At 43.6% G+C, this 26,317-nt stretch overlaps 1 protein-coding gene across 1 annotated transcript in view; it reads left to right on the top strand.

Annotated features, from left to right (window-relative positions):
• Positions 1-26,317, top strand: part of PCDH19 (protocadherin 19) — a 232,677-nt gene that overhangs the window by 111,170 nt on the left and 95,190 nt on the right. The window contains 1 exon segment of the mRNA XM_060756385.2: positions 12,612-12,670. Within this exon segment, the coding sequence (XP_060612368.2) occupies positions 12,612-12,670 (59 nt within the window).

Here is a 26,317-nt window from a genome sequence, read left to right as displayed (position 1 = left end):
GACTCTGGAAGGAATAAAGACACACAGTACAATGTTCAACAGTCAAATGTGAATATGGGATACTTGTGGCCCTTGGTGACATCTGAAGGGTGGAAAGGAGATGAGGTCATGCTTCTTTTCTATAGCAGGGGAGAAGAAGATTGCATGAGGACTCCTGCAGAAAGTATCATGAAAAGAACTTGTTTTGATTCTATACTGAGGCTCCAGAATAATGAAGACCCTGTATATGAGGTGGAATCCCCGTGGTGTAGTGGGTTAAACCGCTGAGCTGCTGAGCTTGCTGACTGAAAGGTTGTTGGTTCGAATCTGGAGAGTGGGGTGAGCTCCTGCTGTTAGCTCCAGCTTCTGCCAACCTAGCAGTTCGAAAACATGCAAATGTGACTAGAATCATAGTGTCAGGGTATGTCCGTACCAGCTAAAGTCAACAAGCTGCTTTGTCCAATCCATGCCAGTTTGGGAGTGAAGCACTGGCTTTTGATAAGGGCCATCTGAACTGGGGGGAGAAACCTGGGAAATGTAGCATGCTCTGTGGGAATGGAATGTAGCCATTAGAATAGATAGCAAGGGGAGTCATGGGTCAGCTAGATGATATACTATAGGTTGGGCAGGAAAGGGTCGGAACTAGCTTTTGATTCATCTTGGCAAGAAGGAATAATAAAGTTGTTTCCAAGGACCTTCCTTTGTGAGCATGCTTTTATTCTAGAGTCTGCTAGGGGCTGACACATAGAATCATAGAGTTGGAAGAGATCTGGTAGGTTATCCAGTCCAACCCCATTCTGCCAACAAGCAGGAAAATAGCATTCAAAGCACTCCAACAGATGGCCATCCAACCTCTGTTTAAAAGCCTCCAAAGAAGGAGCCTCCACCACACTCCAGGGCAGAGAGTTCCACTGCTGAACAGCTCTCACAATCAGGAAGTTCTTCCTAATATTCAGATGGAATCTCCTTTCTTGTAGTTTGAAGCCATTGTTCTGTGTCCTAGTCTCCAGAGCAGCAGAAAACAAACTTGCTCCCTCCTCCCTCAATAGGTACCACTCTGACGGGAAGGTAATGGCGCTCCATGTAGTCATGCTGGCCACATGACCTTGGAGGTGTCTAGGGACAATGCTAGCTCTTTGGCTTAGAAATGGAGATGAGCACCAAGCTGCAGTGTCAGACATGATTGGACTTAATGTCAGGGGAAAACCGTTACCTTTACTTTATGGTGCCATTGGTTGGTTCGTCATGTGAACAGTGCTGTAATTGAACCAGTGCTTGTAGGGTAGGAGTACCAGGACTTTCTTTTTTTGCCGACTGGTAAAGACCTTGATTGGGGACGCAGTGGGTTAAACCGCTAAGTTGCAGAACTTGCTAATCGGAAGGTAGGCAGTTCAAATCTGCTGACAGGCTGAGCTCCCATTGTAAGCCCCAGCTTTTACCAACATAGCAGTTCAAAAACATGCAAAATGTGAGTAGATTAATAGATAATAATAATAACAATAACAATAACACTTGATTTATATTCTGCTCTTTTCACCCCGAAGGGGACTCAGGGCGGATCACAGCACACATACATGGCAAGCATTCAAAACAATACAGAGACAGACAGACTAGAAAGCAGGTGTGTTGTTTTGATGCCATGGAAGGTTGAGTCCAGCCACAGGGGATGAAGAGCCACCAGGACTTCCTTCTTCCTTTTGGTCGCCCAGCATTTTCTGATCTTTCTTTATGGCATTGTAAAACACCTCCCCCACTTTTTAGCGCTTCCTAATTTCTCTAATTACAGCTGTTTTCGAACTGCTTAGGTAATCAGTGAGCAGGGCTGACAGCCAGCCACTCACGCTGACTCGGGGCTTTGAATTTGTAACCTTTGAGTTGGTATATCTTATCATTGCTAGTGATTTACCAGCTGTGGTAAACCTCCAGCCTTTGGTGGGAAGGTAATGGCACTCCATGCATTCATGCTGGCCACATGACCTTGGAGGCGTCTACGGACAGTGCTGGCTCTTTGGCTTAGAAATGGAGTTGAGCACCAACCTTCAGAGTTGGACACAACTAGACTTAATGTCAAGGGAAAACCACTACCTTTACCTTTTTAAAGACCTTCTTATTTGATCAGGACTTCAGATTTTATCTGTTGACTTTAGGCACACCCTCAGCAAGACAAAAGCAAAAAATAAACCAGTGCTATTCTGCAGGGAACCATCCAACAATATGGTTGGAAGAGGGTCCTTCCTGAGTGTTGAACGTTGTGGAATAGGTGGCCTGTACAAGTGGTGGCAGCTGTGGAAGAAGCAGCTTTGGAGGCAGAAGACAGGAGAGTGGCAGCCCTCCCCACGAACAACATCAACAATGTTTCGCTCAACAATATCAGGAGAAATAAAAGCAGAGTTGTAAGTGAATCGAACAGATGCTGTAGGGTATATTTCAGAAGAGTGAAAATGGGCAAACCACTTTGGAGTATTCCTTGCCTACGAAAACCCTAATTCGTGAGGTCTCCATAGGTCAACAGGCAACTTGAAGGCATGTTGAAGTTGTCAGGCTTCTGTGTGTATGCTCTCCTTCCCGAAGAGCTGTCCAGTCCTATTAATGTTTTTAAGAGAGCCATAAAAGGAAGAGTTCAGGGGTCTTAAAACTGCCTACGAATCCTCCGCACGCAAACAGCAGGCAGAGCAGGCATTCAGGGCACCTGGTTGGAGTCTCCCCGCTGTGACAAGATATTTTATATTTCTATATTCATTCCAGCAATTATTTCCATATGGGCATTCTAGAAGCCAGACAACTATAGAAAACTCTTGATGAAAACGTGACATAAACATGAATCCTGGTTTTTAGTCAGCACAGGCCATCTGAAAAAAAAAAAGTTACAGAAATGCAGTCACAACTGACCAAACCTCCTTGATCTCAATCAGCGTACTCTAGGTATAATTAAGATGAGATTCAATTGGGATTGGCCTCATAGTACGATTGTTTTTCAACTGAATTGGATGATTAAAGAACACAAGGTGAGCTCTGATGGATTCCCCATTCTGTCAGGCATGGTGCATAGACCTTGTGTGCTTTGTTTACAGGTAGAATGGAAATTCTGGGAAGCTTCTGGGGCTGGATCTACAATTCCATATAAAATCCAGATTAGCTGCTTTGAATTTGATTATATGGCAGTGTAAAAAAAAAGGTAAAGGTTGTCCCCTGACATTAAGTCCAGTCATGTCTGACTCTGGGGTGTGGTGCTCATCTCCATTTCTAAGATGAAGAGCCGGCGTTGTCCGTAGACACCTCCAAGGTCATGTGGCTGGCATGACTGCATGGAGCGCATGGCAGTGTAGACTGATATAATCCACTTCAAAGTAGACAACGTGGATCATCTGCTTTGATAATCTGGATTATATGGCAGTGTAGATCCAGCCTGGGATTGCCCCTCTGCTCATAAAGGATAAAATCCAGTTTCTGAATTCAGATTATCTGCTTTGAATTTAATTATATGGCAGTGTAGACTCATATAATCCACTTCAAAGTCGATAACGTGGATAATATGCTTTGATAATCTGGATTGGAGCCCCCAGTGGCACAGTGGTTAAAACCCTTGTGCCAGCAGGGCTGAAGACCAGCAGGTCGGAGGTTCAAATCTGGGGAGAGTACAGATGAGTTCCCCCTGAAGATGCATGTTCACAGCTTGGGTGTGATCTTGGAATAATCGCTGAGCCTGGAACCCCAGGTTTCGGCGGTGACCAGGGGAGCATTTGCACAGTTAAAGCTTGTGCGCCAGCTGCACCCTTACCTTGGGAAGTCTGACTTGGCCATGGTAGTCCACGCTCTGGTTACATCCCATATAGACTACTGCAACGCGCTCTACATGGGGTTGCCTTTGAAAACTGTTAGGAAGCTTCAAATGGTTCAGATGGTGGCAGCCAGGTTACTAATGGGAGCAGCACTCAGGGAGCATACAACTCCGCTGTTGTGCCAGCTCCACTGGCTGCCAGTTTGCTACTGGGCATAATTCAAAGTGCTGGTTTTAGCCTATAAAGCCCTAAATCAGTGGTTCTTAACCTGTGGGCCCCCAGGTGTTTTGACCTACAACTTGCAGAAATCCCAGCCAGTTTACCAGCTGTGAGGATTTCTGGGAGTTGAAGGCCAAAACATCTGGGGACCCACAGGTTGAGAACCACTGCCCTAAACACTTCTGGCCCAACTTACCTATCCAAACGTGTCTACTCTTACGAATCTTCCAGGAATTTAAGATCATATGGGGAGGCCCTGCTCTTGATCCCGCCTGCCTCACAGGCGTGCTTGGTGGGGATGAAACACAGGCCTTCTCAGTGGTGGCCCCTCGGCTGTGGAACTCCCTTCCTGGGGATATTAGATTGGCCCCCTTCCACCTGACCTTTACGAAAAGAGTAAAAACCTGGTTCTTTGAGCAAGTTTTTGGAATCTCATTTAACCAGATAAACTCAGTATTGTGAACGAATATGGAATGGCTTAACAATTCAAATGGACATAGATTTAAACCTAGAAGCCATTGATTTTTATAGTTTTAAATTGTTTTTATGTGAATTTTATTATGTGATGTAACCTGTTTTAAACAATGTATTTATGTGTGTTTGGCATTTATTTTATTTATTTATTTACTTTACTTATATACCGCTGTTCTCAGCCCGAAGGTGACTCACAGCGGTTCACAAGTAAGAACAGCAAAAATTCAATGCTACAGTGTAAAAACAGTTAACAACCTAACATATTACATAATTAATAAACAATTACTACAATAACCATTCACTATTCACTATCATCTCATCATCAAAAACATGATCCAGATTCGTCATCCATTATTCCGTTCCAATGTTCATTAACCAATCATTGCACTAATTATTCGAACGCCTGCTCAAACAGCCCCGTCTTCACTTTCCTGCGGAATACCATTAGAGATGGTGCTAGTCTAATGTCCGTAGGAAGGGCGTTCCACAGCCGAGGAGCCACCACCGAGAAGGCCCTATCTCTCGTCCCTGCCAGCCGTGCTTGAGAAGCAGGCGGGATCGAGAGCAGGGCCTCCCCGGAAGATCTCAAAGTCCTGGCGGGCTCGTAGGTCGAGATGCGGTCGGATAGGTAGCTTGGGCCGGAACCGTTTAGAGCTTTAAAGGCCGCCTTTGAATTGAGCCCGGTAGCAGATCAGTAGCCAGTGGAGTTGGCGCAACAGGGGGGTTGTATGCTCCCGGCGCTAAGCTCCTGTTAAAATCATGGCTGCCGAGCGTTGGACTACTTGGAGCTTCCGAGCTGTCTTCAAAGGCAACCCCACGTAGAGAGCGTTGCAGTAGTCTAAACGGGATGTAACCAGAGCGTGGACTACCATGGCCAAGTCAGACTTACCTATTAATCTACTAACATTTTGCATGTTTTTGAACTGCTAGGTTGGCAAAAGTTGGGGCTAACAATGGGAGCTCAGCCTGTCAGCAGATTTGAAGAGATAATCTAATTGTTGCCCGTCTGTACGCCACCCTGAGTCGCCGTCGGGGTGAAAAGGGCGGGATAAAAGTGTGGTAAATAAATAAATTCTGTCAGCTCCAGCTCCCCATGTGAGGACATGAGAGAACTGATTCATAACCCTTTTGGTACTGATGTTGGAGAGTGGTCCCTGGTCCAAGTGGTCTCTAATCAAAAAGAGGTTGGGAACCACTGCTCTTGTACTAGCTTTTAACACAAAACACTGTTCATATATCAAAGCAAAACCTGGGCTGAGCGATGTGCTTAAGTTGAGATGCTCTTAAGTTGAGGGAGCATACAACCCCCCTGGTGCGCCAACTCCACTGGCTGCCGATTTGCTACCAGGCTCGATTCAAAGTGCTGGCGTTGACCTTTAAAGCCCTAAACGGTTCCGGCCCAAGATACCTATCTGACCGCATCTCTGCCTATGAACCCACCAGGACTTTGAGATCTTCCGGGGAGGCCCTGCTCTCGATCCCGCCTGCCTCACAGGCACGGCTGGCGGGGACGAGAGATAGGGCCTTCTCGGTGGTGGCCCCTCGGCTGTGGAACGCCCTTCCCACAGACATTAGACTAGCTCCATCATTATTGGTATTCCGCAAAAAAGTGAAGACCTGGTTGTTCGAGCAGGCGTTCGAATAGTTAGTGCAATGAGTGTAATGAACATAGGAATGGAACAATGGATGATGGATTTGGATCATGTTTTCAGTGATGAGATGCCAGTGAATGGCTATTGTTGTTAATTATATAGGATTGTTTAGGTGTTATGATGTTATTGTTTTTACCGTGTACTGTATTTTTGCTGTTCTGTTGTTAACCGCTGTGAGTTGCCTAAGGGCTGAGAACAGCGGTATACAAATAAAGTAAATAAATAAATCAATATATCAATTTTCTCCATTCCTATATCAAGGCCAGGAAAAGGGTCTGTCGGTGATTCCAGCCTGTTTCAAAGCCATTATATGTAGAGATGGCAGCCCAGTTTAATTTGACCATATTTGCTAGAGACCCTCCAAGCCTCGAGTGCGCCTGAGCTGTCTCCTTCCAACCATCCAGTGGCCTTCAAGCTTCATGCATGGATTTCCTCCTTTGCCTTTGAGTTAATCAGAAAACCCAGGTGACCTCTGCGTGCTCAAGGGTTCATGAATGAATAAAAGGTTCCTTAGTCGAATATGAAAACACAACAGCCCTGCATTCCCCGGCTCCTGTTTTTATTTAGTGACTTCTCCTCCTCGCTTGCTCCATCTTGGGATTTACCTTGGTTGTCATTTACATATCTATGAGGTAAATATTTTAGCGTGCTAATTATACGCTAATAAGAAAACACCTTTTGAACTTTCAGTCAAATTGACACACGCAAAGCGGGTCCGTCAGGGAATTAAAAAGCAATTAGTTTTTGTAACAGAGTGTGGCCACATTGTATTTTCGGTGCAAACTGTTCTGTGGTCGCCAGCCAGTCATTTCCAGCCAAATGTTTATAGAATGATCAGCAGAGCCAGGAGGTTTTAAATGCCTTTTAAATACATGCACGCATGCAAAGATTCAGAAGTCTATTGGATTTGGAGAAAACACACACAGGGATGCTTTCGTGGGAAACAGCAACAGGGTTGAAGCAATTGCTTGTTAGGTTTAAAAGGGTCTCTCTGTGTGTTGACTTCTTGTACTGCAAGGAAAATGATCTGGGGATGACTGGCTGCCAAGTGCCATTTTGCTATGTTCCAAGAAAGACGTGGTATCGACCATTATTGAAGCATTTTTGTGCCTTTAGCACAACAAAGTGAATTTTATATGTGTATTTTATATTGTATTTAATATTCTGGTTTTCATGTATTTATTTATTTGCCTATATGTGAAAGACCTGTGGTCTAAGCATTGAATAAACATTGCTGTCAACAAAAAAATTCTTCTTGGGGAGATAAGGCAGGGTACAAATAAATTATTATTATTATTATTATTATTATTATTATTATTTAATTATTTTATTTTATTTTATTTATTTCGGACATTTATATCCTATCCTATCTCTACCTCCGCAGAGGGACTCAGGGCGGCATAAATATATATCTTAGATAAAAACAGTATAAAACATTATAAAAACATCATAAAAACAGTAAAACATTAGAACAATCGCGAGAATTAAATTGTCGTCCTACACACAGTCCATTCAAGTCCATTAAACCATAGTTCTACCATCACCTCTAGTCTGCAAAGGCCTGATTCCACAGCCAGGATTTTGCCTTTTTCCGGAAGGTCAGGAGGGAAGGAGTAGATCTGATTTCACATGGTAGGGAATTCCATAGCCCAGGGGCCACCACAGAGAAGGCCCTGTCTCTTGTCCCCACCAACTGCGATTGCAATGGTGGGGGGACAATGAGCAGGGCCTCCCCAGACGATCTTAAGGTTCTAGGTGGTTTGTATTATTTACCAAAAAAGCAGAATGAGTTTTGTTTTATTGTTGCCATAATATGATGACTTTGCAACATGGTCCAACACCTTGCAACATGGCCTAATGTGGGAATAGGCAACTGGCGGTTCTCAGGCTGGATCTACATTATCCACATTATCTGCAATGAACTGTTAATGTCATTATATAATTAACAAAGACAGACAATAAATAAACAGAGGTATAGGCTTTTGCATATTTTCCCCATCTCTGGCATATGGAGGCTATGCTCGACTCTGGCCACGGGGAGGTGCTGTTGCTCCATCTTCCATGCCGAGGAGCTTTGTTGTCCATAGACATCCTCCCGATGGAATTTCTGGCATGTCCACCTGGGCACCTTTTATTACCTCTCCACTTAAAGTGGCACCCATTTATCTACTCACATTACTGTTTTCAATCTGCTAGGCGATCAAAAGTTGGGTTGCCGGTGGGAGCTTACCCCAGCCCAGTCTTGAACTGCCAACCTTTTGATCAGCAAGATTTTCTACAACTGCCAGTTTAACCTACTGTGCTCAAGCTTGGCCCTCAGAAACAGATATAAACTCAGAGACATGCATATTTGGATATGCCCATATGAAAGACTTTGGAATTTTGTAGTTTTGCATGGCAGAAGTTAATGCAGGGAATGTAATTTTATGTCCATCACCTAAATAACAATTCCTCATAGCTTTTTACTGCATTCTTCCACTAGAGCAGTGTTTCTCAACCTGGGGGTCGGGACCCCTGAGGGGGTCGCGAAGGGGTGTCAGAGGGGTCACCAAAGACCATCAGAAAACACAGTATTTTTGTTGGTCATGGGGGTTCTGTGTGGGAAGTTTGGCCCAATTCTATCATTGGTGGGGTTCAGAATGTTCCTTGATTGTAGGTGAACTATAAATCCCAGTATCTACAACTCCCAAATGTCAAAGTCTATTTTCCCCAAACCCCATCAGTGTTCACATTTGGGCATATTGAGTATCCATGCAAGGTTTGGTCCAGATCCATCATTGTTTGAGCCCACAGTGCTCTCTGGATGTAGGCGAACTACAACTCCCAAACTCAAGGTCAATGCCCACCAAACCCTTCCAGTATTTTCTGTTGATCATGGGAGTTCTCTGTACCAACTTTGGTTCAATTCCATTGTTGGCAGGGTTCAGAATGCTCTTTGTTACATGTTAACTATAAATCCTAGCAACTACAACTCCCAAATGACAGAAGCAATTTTCCCGCCAACCCCACCAGTATTCAGATTTGGGCATACCGGGTATTTGTACCAAATTTGCTGCAGTGAATGAAAATACATCCTGCAGATCATTATTTACATGGCGATTCATAATGTTAGGGTTATGGTTGGGGGTCACCACAACATGAGGAACTGTATTAAGGGGTCACGGCATTAGGAAGGTTGAGAAACACTGCACTAGAGAATTCAACATTTCAAACATTTTCTCCTCCTTTATGAAGTCTTGACAGTTTTCATAGATTTATTTACATGGCTTTTCAAATTGTGGAGCTTTTTTAAAAGTAAAAACCCTATTTTTATTTTTTAAAAATGCAAATACTTAATATTCAATGCAGAATACCCACAAAAGTGAAAACCCTTCTTTGTGTTTGACAGGTTTTACAACAGGATATCTCAATGCGCCATAATTACTCGAAGGATCCCAGTGTGCTTGTCCACATGGAAATCATGAACAAATAAAAACATTGTCCAAAAAGTATTCCTATACATAAACACACACACACGCATATTCAAATGCTCTTTAAAAACTCCTAAAAGGATGCTAAAAATCAGTGTTCAAACATTAAATGATAACCTTTCATGTTGGGGATGGGATGATTTGCAGATCTTCTTTACCTTCCTAAAGCAGCTGAAGGAGCACCTCTCCCTCTCTCTCTCTGTTTGTCTTCCTACACAAGGACTTGCATCAGCAGGAGGGCCGTTCCTCTGCATCCAGCCCGTGAGCGCAATATGTTGTGTGGGAGGACAAGAGAGGGGCCTTTCTTGTGGTGTAGCACCCCACTTGTAGATTGGATGCCCCTTGGAGATCTGATTAACGCTGATGTTGGTTTCTTTCCAACGCCAAGGGAAAACATGGCCTCTGGGAGCTAATTTACTTTTAAACGTACATGCATGTGTTTTTAAACTCTTGTAGCTTTTTAAGATGCCTTGTCTTGTTGACTTGTTGAATATGTTTTTATCCTGTTTGAATCACTGCCGTTTTTAACCTGAAATGGTTTATGGTTGAGTCCCTTGAGGGGTGAGAAAAGCGGTATATAAATACTGTAAATAAATCAATAAAAATAAATAAATACATTCATTGTATTGTCGAAGGCTTTCATGGCTGGAATCACTCAGATCTTGTGGGTTTTTTCGGGCTATATGGCCATGTTCTAGAGGCATTTCTCCTGACGTTTCGCCTGCATCTATGGCAAGCATCCTCAGAGGTGAGGTCTGAGGATGCTTGCCATAGATGTAGGCAAAACGTCAGGAGAAATGCCTCTAGAACATGGCCATATAGCCCGAAAAAACCCACAAGAACTGAGAAATACATTCATGTTGTTTTATGTAGTGTTGAAAGCTTTCATGGCTGGAATCACTAGGTTCTTGTGGGTTTTTTCGGGCTATAGGGCCATGTTCTAGAGGCATTTCTCCTGAACAAAATCTGGCTACCAGTATTAAAAAACTCTAAAATTACAACAGCAAAACAGCAGAGAGGAAACAACCAGGCACATCTTAACACCTCTCAACAAAAGATTCCCCCAGGCTCAGCCAGGCCTTCTAATGCTAATGAAGGTGGTCAGTTGAAACATTCACACCTAGCTCCAGCAGAGAAGAGCTCTGTGCCCCACCCCAGCCATTCCACAGATATATAAACCCATTGTCCTATTTCCAACAGATCTCACTGCCTCTGAGGATGCTTGCCATAGATGCAGGCGAAACGTCAGGAGAAATGCCTCTAGAACATTGTACACTGCCATGGGATTCCATAATACAGGGTGGGATATAAGTATTATAATAAATAAGTAAATGAATAACTAAGTAATTAGGTGACTAAGGAAGGGGTTGAGATGTCCCTTCTGTGTAATTCAAGCATGGCAGCTCTTTGTATCCAACCAGAGCAGATCTTTCCAAATTGTGTGTTGTGACATGCTAGTGCAGGCATGGGCAAACTTGGGCCCTCCAGGCATTTTGGACTTCAGCTCCCACAACTCCTAACAGCCAGTAGGAGCAACGTTCTACTGGGCAACATTTCTGCAGACGACCCCCGGGCAACATCTCTGCAGACAGCACCCAGGCAACGTCTCTGCAGATGGTCCCCGGGCAACACATCTGCAGACGGTCCCCGGGCAACATCTCTGCAGATGGCACCCAGGCAACGTCTCTGCAGATGGCCCCCGGGCAACGTCACTGCAGATGGCCGATTCTCTCACACCACAAGTGACTTGCAGTTTCTCAAGTCATTTCTGACACAATTAAAAAAAATCTAATGCCATGGATACAATGACAGTTGGTTACCTGTTGCAGCCTTTGTCTGCCTTCACAATTGTTATAACTTGCACCTTGTTATCATCTGTTGTTGAGGACTTATTGGATCCTCCTTTGTTTACTTCCTCTCCTGTGACCTTCCCACCATGGGTGACCCTTCTGGGATTACATAGTTCCCAATGGCTTCCCTTTGGAGCCCTCAGTGGTGCAATAGGTTAAACCCTTGTGCTGGCAAGACTGACAGGTCGGAGGTTTGAATCCGAGAAGTGTACAGATGAGCTCCCTCTGTATTCTCTGGCTCCCCATGCAGGGACATGAGAAAAGCCTCCCACCAGGATGGTAAAACATCAAAACATCCGGTTGTCCCCTGGGCAACGTCCTTGCAGATGGCCAATTCTCTCACACCAAAAGTGACTTGCAGTTTCTCAAGTCGCTCCTGACATAAAAAAAGCCTTTACTCATAGGAAGGAAGGAAGGAGAAAGAAAAAGAAAGGAAGGAAGGTAAGAAAAAGGAAGGAAGAATGGAAGGAAGATAAGAAAAAAAGGAAGGAAGGAAGGAAAGAAAAAGTAAGGAAGGAAGGTAAGAAAAAAGGAAGGAAGGACGGAAGGAAGGAAGGTAAGAAAAAGGAAGGAAGGAGGGAGGGAGGGAAGGAGAAAGAAAAAGGAAGGAAGAAAGGAAGGTAAGAAAAAGGAAGGAAGGAAGGTAGGTAAGAAAAAAGGAAGGAACAATGGAAGGAAGGAAGGAAGGAAGGAAGGAAGGAAGGAAGGAAGGAAGGAGAAAGAAAAAGGAAGGAATGATGGAAGGAAGGAAGGACGGAAGGAAGGTAAGAAAAAGGAAGGAAGGAGGGAGGGAAGGAGAAAGAAAAAGGAAGGAAGGAAGGAAGGTAAGAAAAAGGAAGGAAGGAAGGTAAGAAAAAAAAGGAAGGAACGATGGAAGGAAGGTAAGAAAAAGGAAGGAAGGAAGGAAGGAAGGAAGGAGAAAGAAAAAGGAAGGAATGATGGATGGATGGAAGGAAGGAAGGTAAGAAAAAGGAAGGAAGGAAGCAAGGAAGGAAGCAAGGAAGGAAGGAAGGAAGGAAGGAAGGAAGGTGTGGCTCTACACTGCATTATATGGCAGTGTAGATGGGTCCAAGCAGTGTCTGTCCCATGAATTAACTCACCAAAATCTTTCTACACTAGCTTGCCTGACTATTCTGAATTGCCAATGAATCATGCGTGTAACATCGCTATTTTCTCCTGTTTTTTCAGACCGAAAACTACTCGTTTGATTCCAACTATGTCAACAGCAGAGCCCATTTAATCAAAAGGTACGTCAGGTGTGCTTTGTGTGTGTATTGGGGGGGGGGGGGGGGAAATGGGTTGATGCGGGAGGAGAAGTGCTCCGCTTTTAAACAACGTTATGTTATTTAACTCTCCCCACCTACCAATTATGTTCTGCTTGATTATTGTATGCAAAATTTCTTCATTTGATTTGGGAGAAAAAAAATAGTATTTGCATCCTATTAGCAACCCACTGCTTTGGGCTTTTAGGGGATTTTCATATCTCCCCCATGAGCTTTGCCTCATTCATATCAGGACGTGTCATAGAGTTAGGCAAAACCCGGTTACCCTGACAACTTAAAAATTCATAGAGTTTATTCTGTTTCAGTGCATGAGAATGAAATGATTTATGTGGATAGGAAAAAAATACACACACACACACAACTCCCTGCTTTGTAAGGAGGTGAAAAAAGGAATGCATAAGGTGGTTGGCAACTGGGCTGCTTTCTTTCTCTTCTCGCTCTCTTTAAAAAAAAGTTTGAATGGCAAGGGAAAATAACGTTTGAGTTGCAATTCATTCCCATCAACCCTCCTCCTCTCCCGCCCTTGTTATTAAAATAAATCTGTCTGTGGCCTGCTTTCATCCAAGCAGAAACGAGGAAATGAATTTGGTCCCCCGAGAGTGTGTTGATAATCATTACAAACATTTCAGTCGCACTTTGCAGTGGACAAAAACACGGTCTAATTCTCTTCTTTCATCCCCGCTACGACGCGGTGGCAAATCCCACCTATGCAAAGGGAGGGAATCGAACCACTAGAGATTAGAGTTTGGCTCCTATTTAGGCTTTCCTGGCCAGTCAAGACTGATTCAGTCACTGGTTCTGCAAGAAGAAAGAGTCTCGGAAATGTCATGCACTGGAAGGTGGCCTCCGAGATGTCATAGAACAGGGGTTCTCAACCTTCCTAATGCCGCGACCCCTTAATACAGTTCCTCATGTTGTGGTGACCCCCAAACATAACATTATTTTTGTTGGTACTTCATAACTGTAATTTTGCTACTGGTATGAATTGTAATTAAATATATGATATGTTGGATGTACCAAATTCACTGGACCAAATTTGGCACAAATACCCAATACGCCCAAATCTGAATGCTGGTGGAATTGGGTGGGGGGGATTTATTTTGTCATTTGGGAGTCGTAATTGCTGGGATTTATAGTTCACCGGGATTGTGGCGCAGCTGGCTGAGTGTCAGCTGCATTAAGATCACTCTGACCAAAAGGTCATGAGTTCGAAGCCAGCCCGGGCTGGAGTGGTTGTCCAGCCATTGTGTAGCCCATTGTCGACCTTTGCAACCCGAAAGACAGTTGCATCTGTCAAGTAGGAAAATAAGGTACCACCTTGTGTGGGAGGCTAAATTTAACTAATTTATGAGGCCATAAAGAAAAAAGACTCCGGGGAATGTGGAATGCGGAAGAACTTCATCGGTGTCGTTGATGGACGATGAAAAGCAGCAGCTCCCCTGGCGGCCAGAAAAAAAGTTAAATAGCCTCGGTGTATTTGTCTGTTAAATGTTATTTGTCAAACTGGCATTGAATGTTTGCCATATATGTGTTAACTGTAATCCGCCCTGAGTCCCCTGCGGGGTGAGAAGGGCGGAATATAAAAGCTGTAAATAAATAAATAATAAATAAATAAATAAAAGTGCATTCTGAACTCCACCAATGGTGGATATGAACCAAACTTGGCACACAGAACTCCCATGAGTAACAGAAAATACTGGAATTATTTGGTGGGCATTGGCGTTTAGTTTTGGAGTTGTAGTTCACCTACATCCAGAGATCATTGTGGACTCAAACAATGATGGCTCTAGACCAAACTTTGCATGAATACTCAATATGCCCAAATGTGAACACTGGTAGAGTTTAGAGAAAATATACCTTGACACTTGGGAGTTGTAGTTGTTGGGATTTCTAGTTCACCTACAATCAAAGAGCATTCTGAAACCCACCAATGATAGAATGGCCAAACTTCCCACACAGAACTTCCATGACTAACAGAAAATACTGTGTTTTCTGATGGTCTTTGGTGACCCCTCTGACACCCCCTCGTGACCCCCCAGGGGTCCCGACCCCCAAGTTGAGAAACACTGCCATAGAATCATAAAGTTGGAAAAGACCTCATGGGCCATCCAGTCCAACCCCATTCTGCTAAGAAGCAGGAAAATCACATTCAGAGCACTCCCAACAGATGGCCATCCAGCCTCTGTTTAAAAGCCTCCATAGGAGGAGCCTCCATCACACTTCGGAGTAGAGAGTTCCCCTGTTGAACGACTCTCAAAGGCGGAAAGCTCTTATTTATTTATTTATTTATTTTGAATATTTGTACCCCACCCTTCTCAACCCGCTGGGGGTGGGGGACTCAGAGCAGCTTCCAATCGGCAGCAATTTGGTGCCTCAATATGTACGTAATAAAAACAAACAATTATTATAATTAGTTAAAAACATTGAAACAACTCAATTAAAAACTACTAAGAGTTACCACTCTGTTGGCCATTATTAGCTGAAAACTGGTTGAATGCTCCATCAAACTTATCCATAATCCATTTCCGAGCCATTGTCAACATTGTTATTGTCATTGTCCGCTTAATTACCCAAAGGCCTAGTCCCACATCCATGTTTTTAACTTTTTAAAAGGTAAAGAGGGATGTAGATGATCTAATTTTCCCAGGGAGTGAGTTCCACAGGTGGTGGTGGGGGCACCACCGAGAAGGCCCTGTCCCCTATCCCCACCAAAGCATGTTTGAGACAGAGGCGGGACTAAGAGCAGGGCCTCCCCAGAAGATCTTAAACTCTGAGGTGGGACACAGAAGGAGATACGTTCGGACAGGACAGATACAGGTAATGTTCAGGTGGAATCTCCTTTCTTGTAGTTTGAAGCCGTTGTTCCATTGCGTCCTAGTCTCCAAGGAAGCAGAAAACAAGCTTGCTCCCTCCTCCCTATGACTTCCTTTCACGTATTTATATATGGCTATCATGTCTCCTCTCAGCCTTCTCTTCTTCAGGCTAAACATGTCCAGCTCTTTAAGCTGTTCCTCATAGGGTTTGGTCTCCAGACCCTTGATCATTTTAGTCACCTCCTCTGGACACATTCCAGCTTGTCAATATCTCTCTTCAATTGTAGTGCCCAGAATTGGACACAGTATTCCAGGTGTGGTCTAACCAAGGCAGAATTGAGGGGTAGCATGACTTCCCTGGATCTAGACACTAGACTCCTATTGATGCAGGCCAAAATCCCATTGGCTTTTTTAGCTGCAGGTCCAGAAGGTGGTGATGGGGAGACTCCTGTTTGACTCCATGGCCTTTGTCTTGTAGGGTCCCACAGGGTTCAATACCCTGTGTTGTTTAACATATACACAAAACCATTGGGAGAGATCATCCAGAGTTTTGGAATTTGGTTCCATCTGTACGCAGATGATGTCCAACTCTACCACTCATTTCCACCTGATGTCAAGGATGCTGACGCTGAACCGGTTCTATGATGAACTCGATGTGGATGAACAAACTGAAATTCAATCCAGACAAGATGGAGGTACCAGTTGCAGTTTCCAAACACTCTTCTGGGACACCCCTATGTAGAGTGTATTACAGTAGAATTACAGTAAAATACTGTAATGCACTCTATGTGGGGCTGCCCCAAAAGAGTGTTTGGAAACTGCAACTGGTACAAAAGTCAGCAGCTAGACTGCTTATGGGAGCAGGATACAAGGAAAGAACTACCCTGCTCCTGAAGCAGTTACACTGGCTTCCAGTTTGTTTCCAGGCACAATATAAGGTGCTGGTTTTGGCCTATAAAGCCCTAAACAGTTTGGGCCCAGCCTACTCAAGGGACCACATCTCATCCTACAAGCCCACACAAGTCCCGAGATCATCAGGAGAGGCCCCTCTCTCAGTCCCACCACTGTCACAAATATGGGCACAGGGATTTCAATGATAATGATATTTTATGCGTATTATATGATTTATGTAACTGTGTTCTATGCAATGTGTTGATTTATTACTTACCTTATAGTATGTTGGGTTGGGCAGGATGATGTCGTGTCTGTATCATGTATTTTTGGTCTTGCCATTTTGTTTGCTGCTTTGAGTCCCACCCGTGGGACAAAAGTGGGATAGAAGCACAATAATAATAATAATAATAATAATAATAATAATAATATTTAAATATTTCACCTTGTCATTAAGTCCAGTCAAGTCCAACTCTGGGGGTTGATGCTCATCTCCATTTCTAAGCCAAAGAGCTGGCGTTGTCCATAGGCACCTCCAAGGTCATGTTGCCAGCATGACTGCATGGAGCGTCTCTACCTTCCCGCCGAAGTAGTTCCTATTGATCTACTCACATTTGCATGCTTTTGAACTGCTAGGTTGGCAGAAGCTGGGGCTAACAGCAGGAGCTCACCCTGCTCCCTGGATTTGAACCACTGACCTTTCGGTCAGCAAGTTCAGCAGTTGAACCTGCTTCACCATTGGGTGCTCCAATAATGATGATGATGATGGACTCTGAGTCCCATCTGCCACATATAGCATGGACTGATGAAAGTTGCAGCCCAATAATTCCTGGAGGGTGCCAAATGGATGCTAGCCAAAGTGAGAGACAGCGGCAGCCTTTGTAAAAATGCACCCGCTTAACCAGAGAGCAATTCTAAGGCTTGGAAAATCTCATTTTCTAGCTGACTTATGGGGAGAACAAAAGGCTGTTTTATACAAGCAAGCAAGTTAATGATCCATGTGGTCAAGTAATATCAGATTAGCCCAGAAAACCTATACCATTTTTGGAGGCTTTGTCTGCCGTTTGCTTTCTGACTTCGCATAAATTGCGATTTGCTTAAATACATTCGTTTTTACCTTCAAAACAAGTCCGGTTCCTGGAGCTCATTGACACCCACACGTTGTGCCTGTGTGATGTGGCCAAAAATGCATTAACCTGAGTGATCTTTGGCTTTGAAAACTGCTTTTTCATCCTTTTCCGATAATATTTTCAAAATGTTGTTTATTGCTTTAGGACCGACGGGGAGTAGAACAGTGACTCATAAGTGTTTTAAGTAAATAACAAATGAATCCGTTTGTTTAGTTGAAATAGACGGGGTTGCATCTTTAGCTCTGAAAAACGAGCTGCTCCATGATTCACTCTGGTTCATTCATGTGTCTCATTGCATGTTGTTGTTTTTGCTGCTAGTGGAACTTCATTCTGAGCTAATTACTTGTTAATGTTGGTTGTGATAGATTGTAATGGTCTTCCAAATCGCGGTTCAGCTCTCTCCTGTTCTGCACTGATCTGCATCGTAACATACCTTTTGATATGGAAACATGCTACCTTTAATTACGTACGTGGTCTTGTGCACCATTTTTGTACATATTTTATATTAATGCACATATTTTGCATGCATTTCAATATAAACCTTTTTTATATACTCCTTGTCATGGAGCAAACCATACTCAATTACCGTATTGTATTGTATTGTATACTAGCTTGGGGACCCGGCAATGCCCGGGTTATTAAAAAAAGGAATTCTTTGTTTTGAGATGTTAGTTAATATCACTTAACCCAGATCCATAAACCATTATCTCTGGATAATGGTGAACTATAACTCCCGGATTCCCAGAGCAATCACTCTCAAACCCTGCTAGTATTCACTGTTGGCCATGTTGGGGTCTATGTGTCTAGTATGGTCCAGCTCCATCATTGGCTGAGTTCAGTGTTCTCTGGATAAGGGTAAACTACAACTCCCAAAATGATGGTCTATTCACGCAACCCCTTGCAGTATGTTTACTTAGTCATGGGGCTTCTCTGTGCCAAGTTTAGTCCCGGTCCATTATCGTTGGGGATCACAGTTTCTTTGGATGCAGTTGAACTATGACTCCCATAAATCAAGGTCCCCCAAACTTCTCCAGCAGGTTCTGATCTATCATTGGTTGGGCTCGCAGTGGTCTGTGGGAGCCAAAGTGATGTAAACTGATGCAAATCCCATCATCCATGGTACATCCTCCAACAAACTTCTCCAGTACATGAGGTGGATCTCGGGGGGGTTGTGTGCCAAGTTCGGTCCCGGTCCAGCATGCGTGGGGGTTGCAGTGGCCTGTGGAAGTGGCAGCCTATCAGAAAGCAGAAGGAAACACCACCACATACATACAAACACTAGATAGATATAGATAATATATATCTTTATATCTATAACTATATATATGTATGTATGTATGTATGTATAGATAGATAGATAGATAGATAGATAGATAGATAGATGATAAATCTATATAAATAAAAATGTAATGTTCGTTTGTGGGATTAACATAACTCAAAAACCACTGGGCAAATTGAGACCAAATTTGGACACAAGACACCTATCAGGCCAATGAGTGACCATCACTCATAAAAACACTGGAAAACACAGCAGAAGAGACTTAAAGAGCCATTTTTTAAAAAAAGACATTGTAACGCATGTGCAAAATCACATATATACACATATACACATACATACACACACAAAACACATATCCATAGACTGGGCCACAGCAATGTGTGGCAGGGGACGGCTAGTATATAGATATATAGATATAGGTGGAATAGAATATAGATAGATGGAAATGGAGATGGAGGTGGAGATGGAGGTGGAGATGGGGGTGGGAGTGGGGGTGGGGGTGGGGATGGGGGTGCGGATGGGGATGGGAATGCGGATGGGGTTGGGGATGAGGATGGAAATGGAGATGGGGATGGGGGTGAGGATGGAGATGATGGGGATGGGGATGTGGATGTGGATGAGGATGGAGAAGGAGAAGGAGATGGAGATGGGGATGGGGATGGGGATGGGGATGGGGATGGGGATGGGGATGGGGATGGGGATGAGGATGAGGATGGAGATAATGGGGATGGGGTTGGGGATGAGGATGGAGATGGAGATGGGGATGGAGATGAGGATGGAGATGATGATGGGGATGGGGACGGGGACGGGGATGGGGATGAGGATGGAGATGATGGGGATGGGGACGGGGACGGGGATGGGGATGAGGATGGAGATGATGGGGATGGGGATGGGGATGGGGATGAGGATGGAGATGATGGGGATGGGGATGAGGATGGGGATGGGGATGGGGATGTGGATGAGGATGGAGATGGAGATGGAGATGGAGATGGAGATGGGGATGGAGGTGGAGGTGGAGGTGGAGGTGGAGGTGGAGATGGATATGGAGATGGAGATGGATGCTTGTTAAGTGAAGGATTAATGTACCTTTGTCCAGAAAGTGTGAATCAGTGTTGTTGACTTGAATGGATTCCCTGCATATGGGTAATTCGGACTTGGTTTTGCCACTTCTGTGAGAATGTGCCTTAATATTTCGTGTGAAGTAATCAGCGGCATCTACCTATTTCTGTTCTCATATTTTTAGTGCCTAAATGTAGATTACCCTTAGAGTCTATTAGAGCAGTCTTTTTAGATTAATGGTATACATTACGGTTTCATTGGAAATGATTAGTTAGGCCTGTCACCCTGTTAAACCGGTCTTAATACACAAACTGTAAACATTACGATTTCATTGAGTGTGATTATTAATCTGTTCTAAAGTGGTTTTCTGTAGCTACCTGAATCAGAAGAGTGTGTTTTCTCAGAGCCATTACACAACTTACTTAATCTATATATAGTCGCTGGTAATTCCAAGGTGGTGTGTTTATTTTTCACTACTGCTGTGCTTGTTCGGTAGTGGCCCTTTAAGGGCGGTATAACAGTGATTATAGTAGTTTTCAAAGAAGTAGCTGCATTACTCCCTTTTATTTATTTACTTACCACATTTATATCTCAGCTTTCTCAACCCAAAAAGGGGACTCAAGGCAGCTTATATGTACTCAAGGCACAATTCAATGCCTTGAGTACATATAAAAATAAAACAACATATAGGTTGTTGTAGGTTTTTTCGGGCTATATAGCCATGTTCTAGAGGCATTCTCTCCTGATGTTTTACTTGCATCTATGGCAAGCATCCTCAGAGGTAGTGAGGTCTGTTGGAATTAGGAAAATGGGTTTATTATATATCTGTGGAAAGGGTGGGACAGAGGACTCTTGTCTGCTGGAGCTAGGTGTGAATGTTTCAACTGACCACCTTGATTAGCATTCACACCTAGCTCCAGCAGACAAGAGTCCTTTGTCCCACTCTGCTCTTTCCAACCTAATTTTCCTAGTTCCAACAGACCTCACTACCTTTGAGGATGCTTGCCATAGATGCAGGCGAAACGTCAGGAGAGAATGCCTCTAGAACATGGCCATATAGCCCGAAAAAACCTACAACAACCCAGTGATTCCGGCCATGAAAACCTTCGACAAAACAACACATACATTAAAATCACATTATTAAAACATATCAATTAAAACAATGACTTAAGATGACTTAAAATCACACAGTCCAGAAACATATGCCAGGAGGCATTCCTTAAAAATTATTCATTTTTAAAAGTGTTGTAATTATCATTATTATCATTATTCACCAAACTGAGCAGTCAACAACTATTTTTAAAAAGTGTTATCCAATTTTTTTTAAAGTACCATTTTTGCTGCTGATTACAAACCCCCTGGAGTTTCCAAACTGAAAATGTATTGAATTAATCCCCACTATAGAGCATGGAGTGACTTTAAATATGGGCAGATGTATGATTTTCAAAATAATAAAAAGCCATAGCCATTTTTTCCCATGTCAAGTTGATGGAGGTGGAACAGAATTATTTATTTATTTATTTATTTATTTACTTTATTTGTATACCGCTCTTTTCAGCCCTTTGGCGACTCAGAGCGGTTTACAACAGTTTCAGTATACACAATACAAAATCATTAGGCATTTAAAAGCAACAGCATCACAAATCATTAGACATCAGCATCAATATATCAGTACATCAATATAACAAATCCATCAGGTCTCATCCATGAAATCAGAATCCAAACTCGTTATCCGATATTCCGTGTTCCGATAATTAGTCAATCAACCACACTGCTTAGTCGAATGCCTGTTCAAACATCCAGGTCTTTACTTTCCTCCAGAATGCCAGCAAGGAGGGGGTCGATCCGATATCTGCAGGAAGGGCGTTCCACAACCGAGGGGCCACCACTGAGAAGGCCCTGTCTCTTGTCCCCGCCAGGCGTGCTTGTGAAGCCGGCGGGATCGAGAGCAGGGCCTCCCCAGATGATCTTAATGTCCTAACTGGTTCATAGGAGGAGATGCATTCGGACAGATAGGTCGGGCCAGAACCGTTTAGGGCTTTAAAGGCTAAAGCCAGCACTTTGAATTGTGCCCGGTAGCAAATTGGCAGCCAGTGGAGCTGGCGCAGCAGAAGAGTGCCGCTCCTGTTAGCATCCTGGCTGCCCATAGTTGAAATCAACTATACTGCAAATGCTTATTTTGCATAATGGGTTGAGCCGTCGCTGGTTGCAGGTGAACTATACATCCCAGGACCTACAACTCCTATAAATTTTATTGAATTCTCCCCAAATTCCACACCCACTCCCTCTCCCTTAACTCTTTCCTATTCTTTTCTATGACACACAGCAAACAGAGGAATTGATCAACAACTGAAGATACTAGAGAAGTTTGGGGAGAATTCACCATGATTTATAGGAGTTGTAGGTCCTGGGATATAGAGTTCACCTGCAATCCAAGAGCACTCTGAACTCTGCCAGTGATGGAACTCGCACTAACATGGCACACAGAACCCCCATGATTAACTCAACCTACTGGAAGTTCCACTTGAACTTGAAATGAAGTGTTTCACGTGCAAGAAGACCATTTTCTCTGTTCACACTTGCAGTTCCACTCCCAATGCTTGGGCATAGAAGGGGTTTCTTTTAGAGGCTCCAAGGGCCTGAGGAAATCCTATTGCAGCTCATGGTCTTAGTTTGAAATGTTCAATTTTTTTTGTGCTCAGCAGAAGAGGAGAGATAACGAATTTGTGGCGCAGTAAAATATGAATGCCGGGTGCTGTAGGCGATATTTCAGAGCAAGGAACTTGCAAAACCACCTCTGAGAATTCCTTGCCGGAGAAAACCCTATGAAATTCATGGGGTTGTCATAAGTTGACAGGCGACTTGGAGGCACATGCAAACACACGCGCATGTGTCAGAATCGGCACAAATGGAAAAGAGCCGTTCCTGTTCACAGAAGAGAAGGGTGGCCACTTGAGGTTCTGATGGAGACCCGCTCCAGGGTATTTCTGGTGGTGGGGCAAGAAGCAATGCACTGCACGCTTTGATGAATGCACTCTGTCAGAATTTAAAATGCTCCTTTGACTAGGCTATTTGGCGGAGAATAATAGCTCCTGCTACCTGAGTGGGCTGGGACTTTGACCCCATTTTTATTTTTACATAAGTGCTCCTTTCTGAATAATTGGACACCATCAACAATATCTGCTGCCTGGTTAACTGGAGGCACATTTATTTCAGTCGATCAAAATGTTTTACATGTTAACTCATCATTGATTAATTGATTACATTTCGCAGTGTGCGAATGACAGCTCCCCATTTCAGCCGGATCACTTGTGGAAGGAAAAAACCCACATTTTGCTCTCCGTCCTATTTTACTCGAGTCTCAGTGCCTCTGAAGATCTGACTGGAATTAATGGAATTTTTTTCTAGTCTTTCAGCAGATCTGATTATCTCCTTGCCTAAATGTTCCTTTTCATTTGCATTATAAGAAATGCAAGGACAACAACAATAGGAAGTATATAGTGCGGCAAGGTATTTCTCAGCCTCATTCGTGATGTGAAGGGGCCATGGTTGCACAGCGGGTTCAGCTGTCAAGTTGCAGAACTTGCTGACCAGAATGTCAGCGGTTCAAATCTGTGGGACAGGGTAAGCTCCCATTGTTAGCCCCAGCTTCTGTCAACCTAGCAGTTTGAAAACATGCAAATGTGAGTAGATCAATAGGTATCGCTTCAGTGGGAAGGTTATTTATTTATTATTATTTATTTCGAGGTTTTATATACCAACCCTCTCACCTTCAAAGAGGGATTCGGACCGGTTCACAACATGTGTTAACATACAAAGAATATACAATAACAACACAATGCCACTTGATAACACGATTAAAATATCAGCACTATACACATTAAAACATTATCATCACAGTTAAAAGAGCCAAATCGTCCGACACCATCACAATCCCATTCATCATCCTCCTTTCATGTAGGCAAAGAATTAAATCAGTTGTCAAATGCCACGTTCCACAACCAGGTCTTTGTTAGTTTCCTGAACGTCATGAGGGAGGGGACAGTTCTGATCTCTAATGGCAGGGAGTTCCAAAGTCGAGGGGCCACCATCGAGAAGGCCCTGTCCCTCGTCCCCACCAGCCGTGCTTGTGCAGGCGGTGGGACTGAGAGCAGGGCCCCTCCAGACGATCTTAGTGGTCTTGATGGTTCGTAGGGGAGAATACATTCGGAGAGTTAAACAGGGCCGGAGTCATTTAGGGCTTTATAGGTTAACACCAGCACTTTGAATTGTGATGTTGTGAGGTTGTGATGTCTTGAATTGTGAGGTTGTGGTGTCTTGTAAAATAAACTACGTGTAGTTTACATTTGATCAGCCCACACACTGCCTTGCCACACACCATGCAGGTGAACAGTAAGGAACAAGTAGTTTACTCTTTGTAGTTCAGAACAACATATGTACAATGTGGTCAGTTGCATCAACTCACTGTCCTTTTATGAGAGATTTAAAATGGTCTTTCTTCATCCACGTGGATAAACTCCTTCAGTAGCTCATGAAGCAAGAGCATACTCCAGACTCTGTCTCTCTTCTTTTCTCTCTGCATCTGCATAACTCAAGCCCGAGCAGAAATGTAACAGTATCCAAAAGTCCCAGGCTCACCCTGCTTTCCGGGCATTGCCCCACCAATCGGTTTCATGCATCTTATTTTACAGTGGAAGCACAAACATTAACTGATTCTTTGCATGCTCCAACAAAGAGTCATGCTGGCCACATGACCTAGGAGGTTTCTACGAACAATGCCGGCTCTTCGCCTTAGAAATGGAGATGATCACCAACCCCCAGAGTCGGACATGACTTGTCTTAATGTCAAGGGGAAACCTTTATCTTTAATGGCTGGTAGTGAAAATTGCCACCTGCATTCATTTTTTGTGGCAATCCAATATAGAATTTGACCCTTCTAGAAGAAATCTGTTCACGTCTTCTTAACTACATTTGCCATTAAACTGAGCTTTTTTAAAAGCAGCATCAGCATTAGGAAAATGGTAGAGGAGAGTTGGGGAAACAGACCTTTGTGGTGTTGCTGTAGCATGTCTCCAGTAAGCAATGCAATAAAAGAAAGCTACAGATGGGAAAGTGCAGTTTTCTACTTTAGCCTGTATTCCCATAGTTATATCTATCTGCCTACAATAGGCATGATAAACAGGAGCTGCTTCCAGAATCAATTACATGCATGAACAACAAAACAGAGAGAAAAGGGGGAAACAGATAAGCCCACTTCATCAACCGCCATCAGCATCTTAAAGAAGCATAGATCTATAGGTTTGGCTGTCAAAATGGAAATTGCAAGAAACGTGGAAGAAGTAGGAACTCCTTTATGCATTTTGGGAGAGACCAAGTCATCTCTTGAATGTTCTTGGTCACTTATTCAGTGCTTACCTGTCCAGATCGCTTCCTTTCACATGTACATATTGTTTGTTTTGGATAAAAAGGATTTCCAAACCCTTGTTCTTCATGTTTTCTATTCGTTCCACATTATTTATGCTTTTTGTACCACATTTTATGTGAAAGAAGACATGCCCAGGAATGATTCTACTTTTTTAATGGACAAATACCTTTATATGACTTTTTGTCACCTCGTCTTCATGCCTTTCACAGCCAGGTAGGTAGCTTGGATAGGAAATACTATTATTAGTCAGAGCAGCGTTTGTCAACCTGGGGGTTGGGACCCGGGGGGGAGGGGGTCACAATGGGGGTGTCAGAGCGGTCGCCAAAGACCATCAGTAAACAGTATTTTCTGTTGGTCATGGAGGTTCTGTGTGGGATGTTTGGCCCAATTCTATCATTGGTAGGGTTCATCATACTCTTTGATTGTAGGTGAGCTATTAATCCCAGCAACTACAACTCCCAAATGTCAAGATCGATTTCCCCCAAACTCTACCAGTGTTCACATTTAGGCATACAGTGTTCACTCATCTATCATGGGGGTTCCATTCCAGGAATCCCCGCAATACGTGAAAAACCATGATGTAGGGATGCAATACTGTATATGTACACTATAGCTCCACCCCCTCCTCTCTCCCCCTCCTCTCTCTCTTCCTCTCCTCTTTCCCCCTCCCTCCCTCCCTCCCTCCCTCCCTCTCCCCTCCCCTTGCTTGAGCCACCCTTCTCCCTCCCTCCCTGCTTCCAACCCTACCAATATTCAAATTTGGGCATATTGTGTATTTGTGCCGAATTTGGCATGGGGTTCTTAAGTCTGTTATATACAGTGTTCCCTCGCTACTTGTATTTTAAATTATTTTTTTTGGAAAAGCCACAAAACAGTGAGTCTATGGTTAGCAAACAGTGAAACTGCGAGGGAACACTGTATTGAGTATTGGTGCCAAATTTGGTCCAGATGCATCATTGTTTGAGTCCACAGTGCTGTTTGGATGTAGGTGAACTACAACTCCAAAACTCAAGG

The sequence above is a fragment of the Anolis sagrei genome, chromosome 10, assembly GCF_037176765.1.
Source record: "Anolis sagrei isolate rAnoSag1 chromosome 10, rAnoSag1.mat, whole genome shotgun sequence".
NCBI lineage: Eukaryota > Metazoa > Chordata > Lepidosauria > Squamata > Dactyloidae > Anolis > Anolis sagrei.
This window is presented reverse-complemented; position numbering and strand designations above follow the sequence as displayed.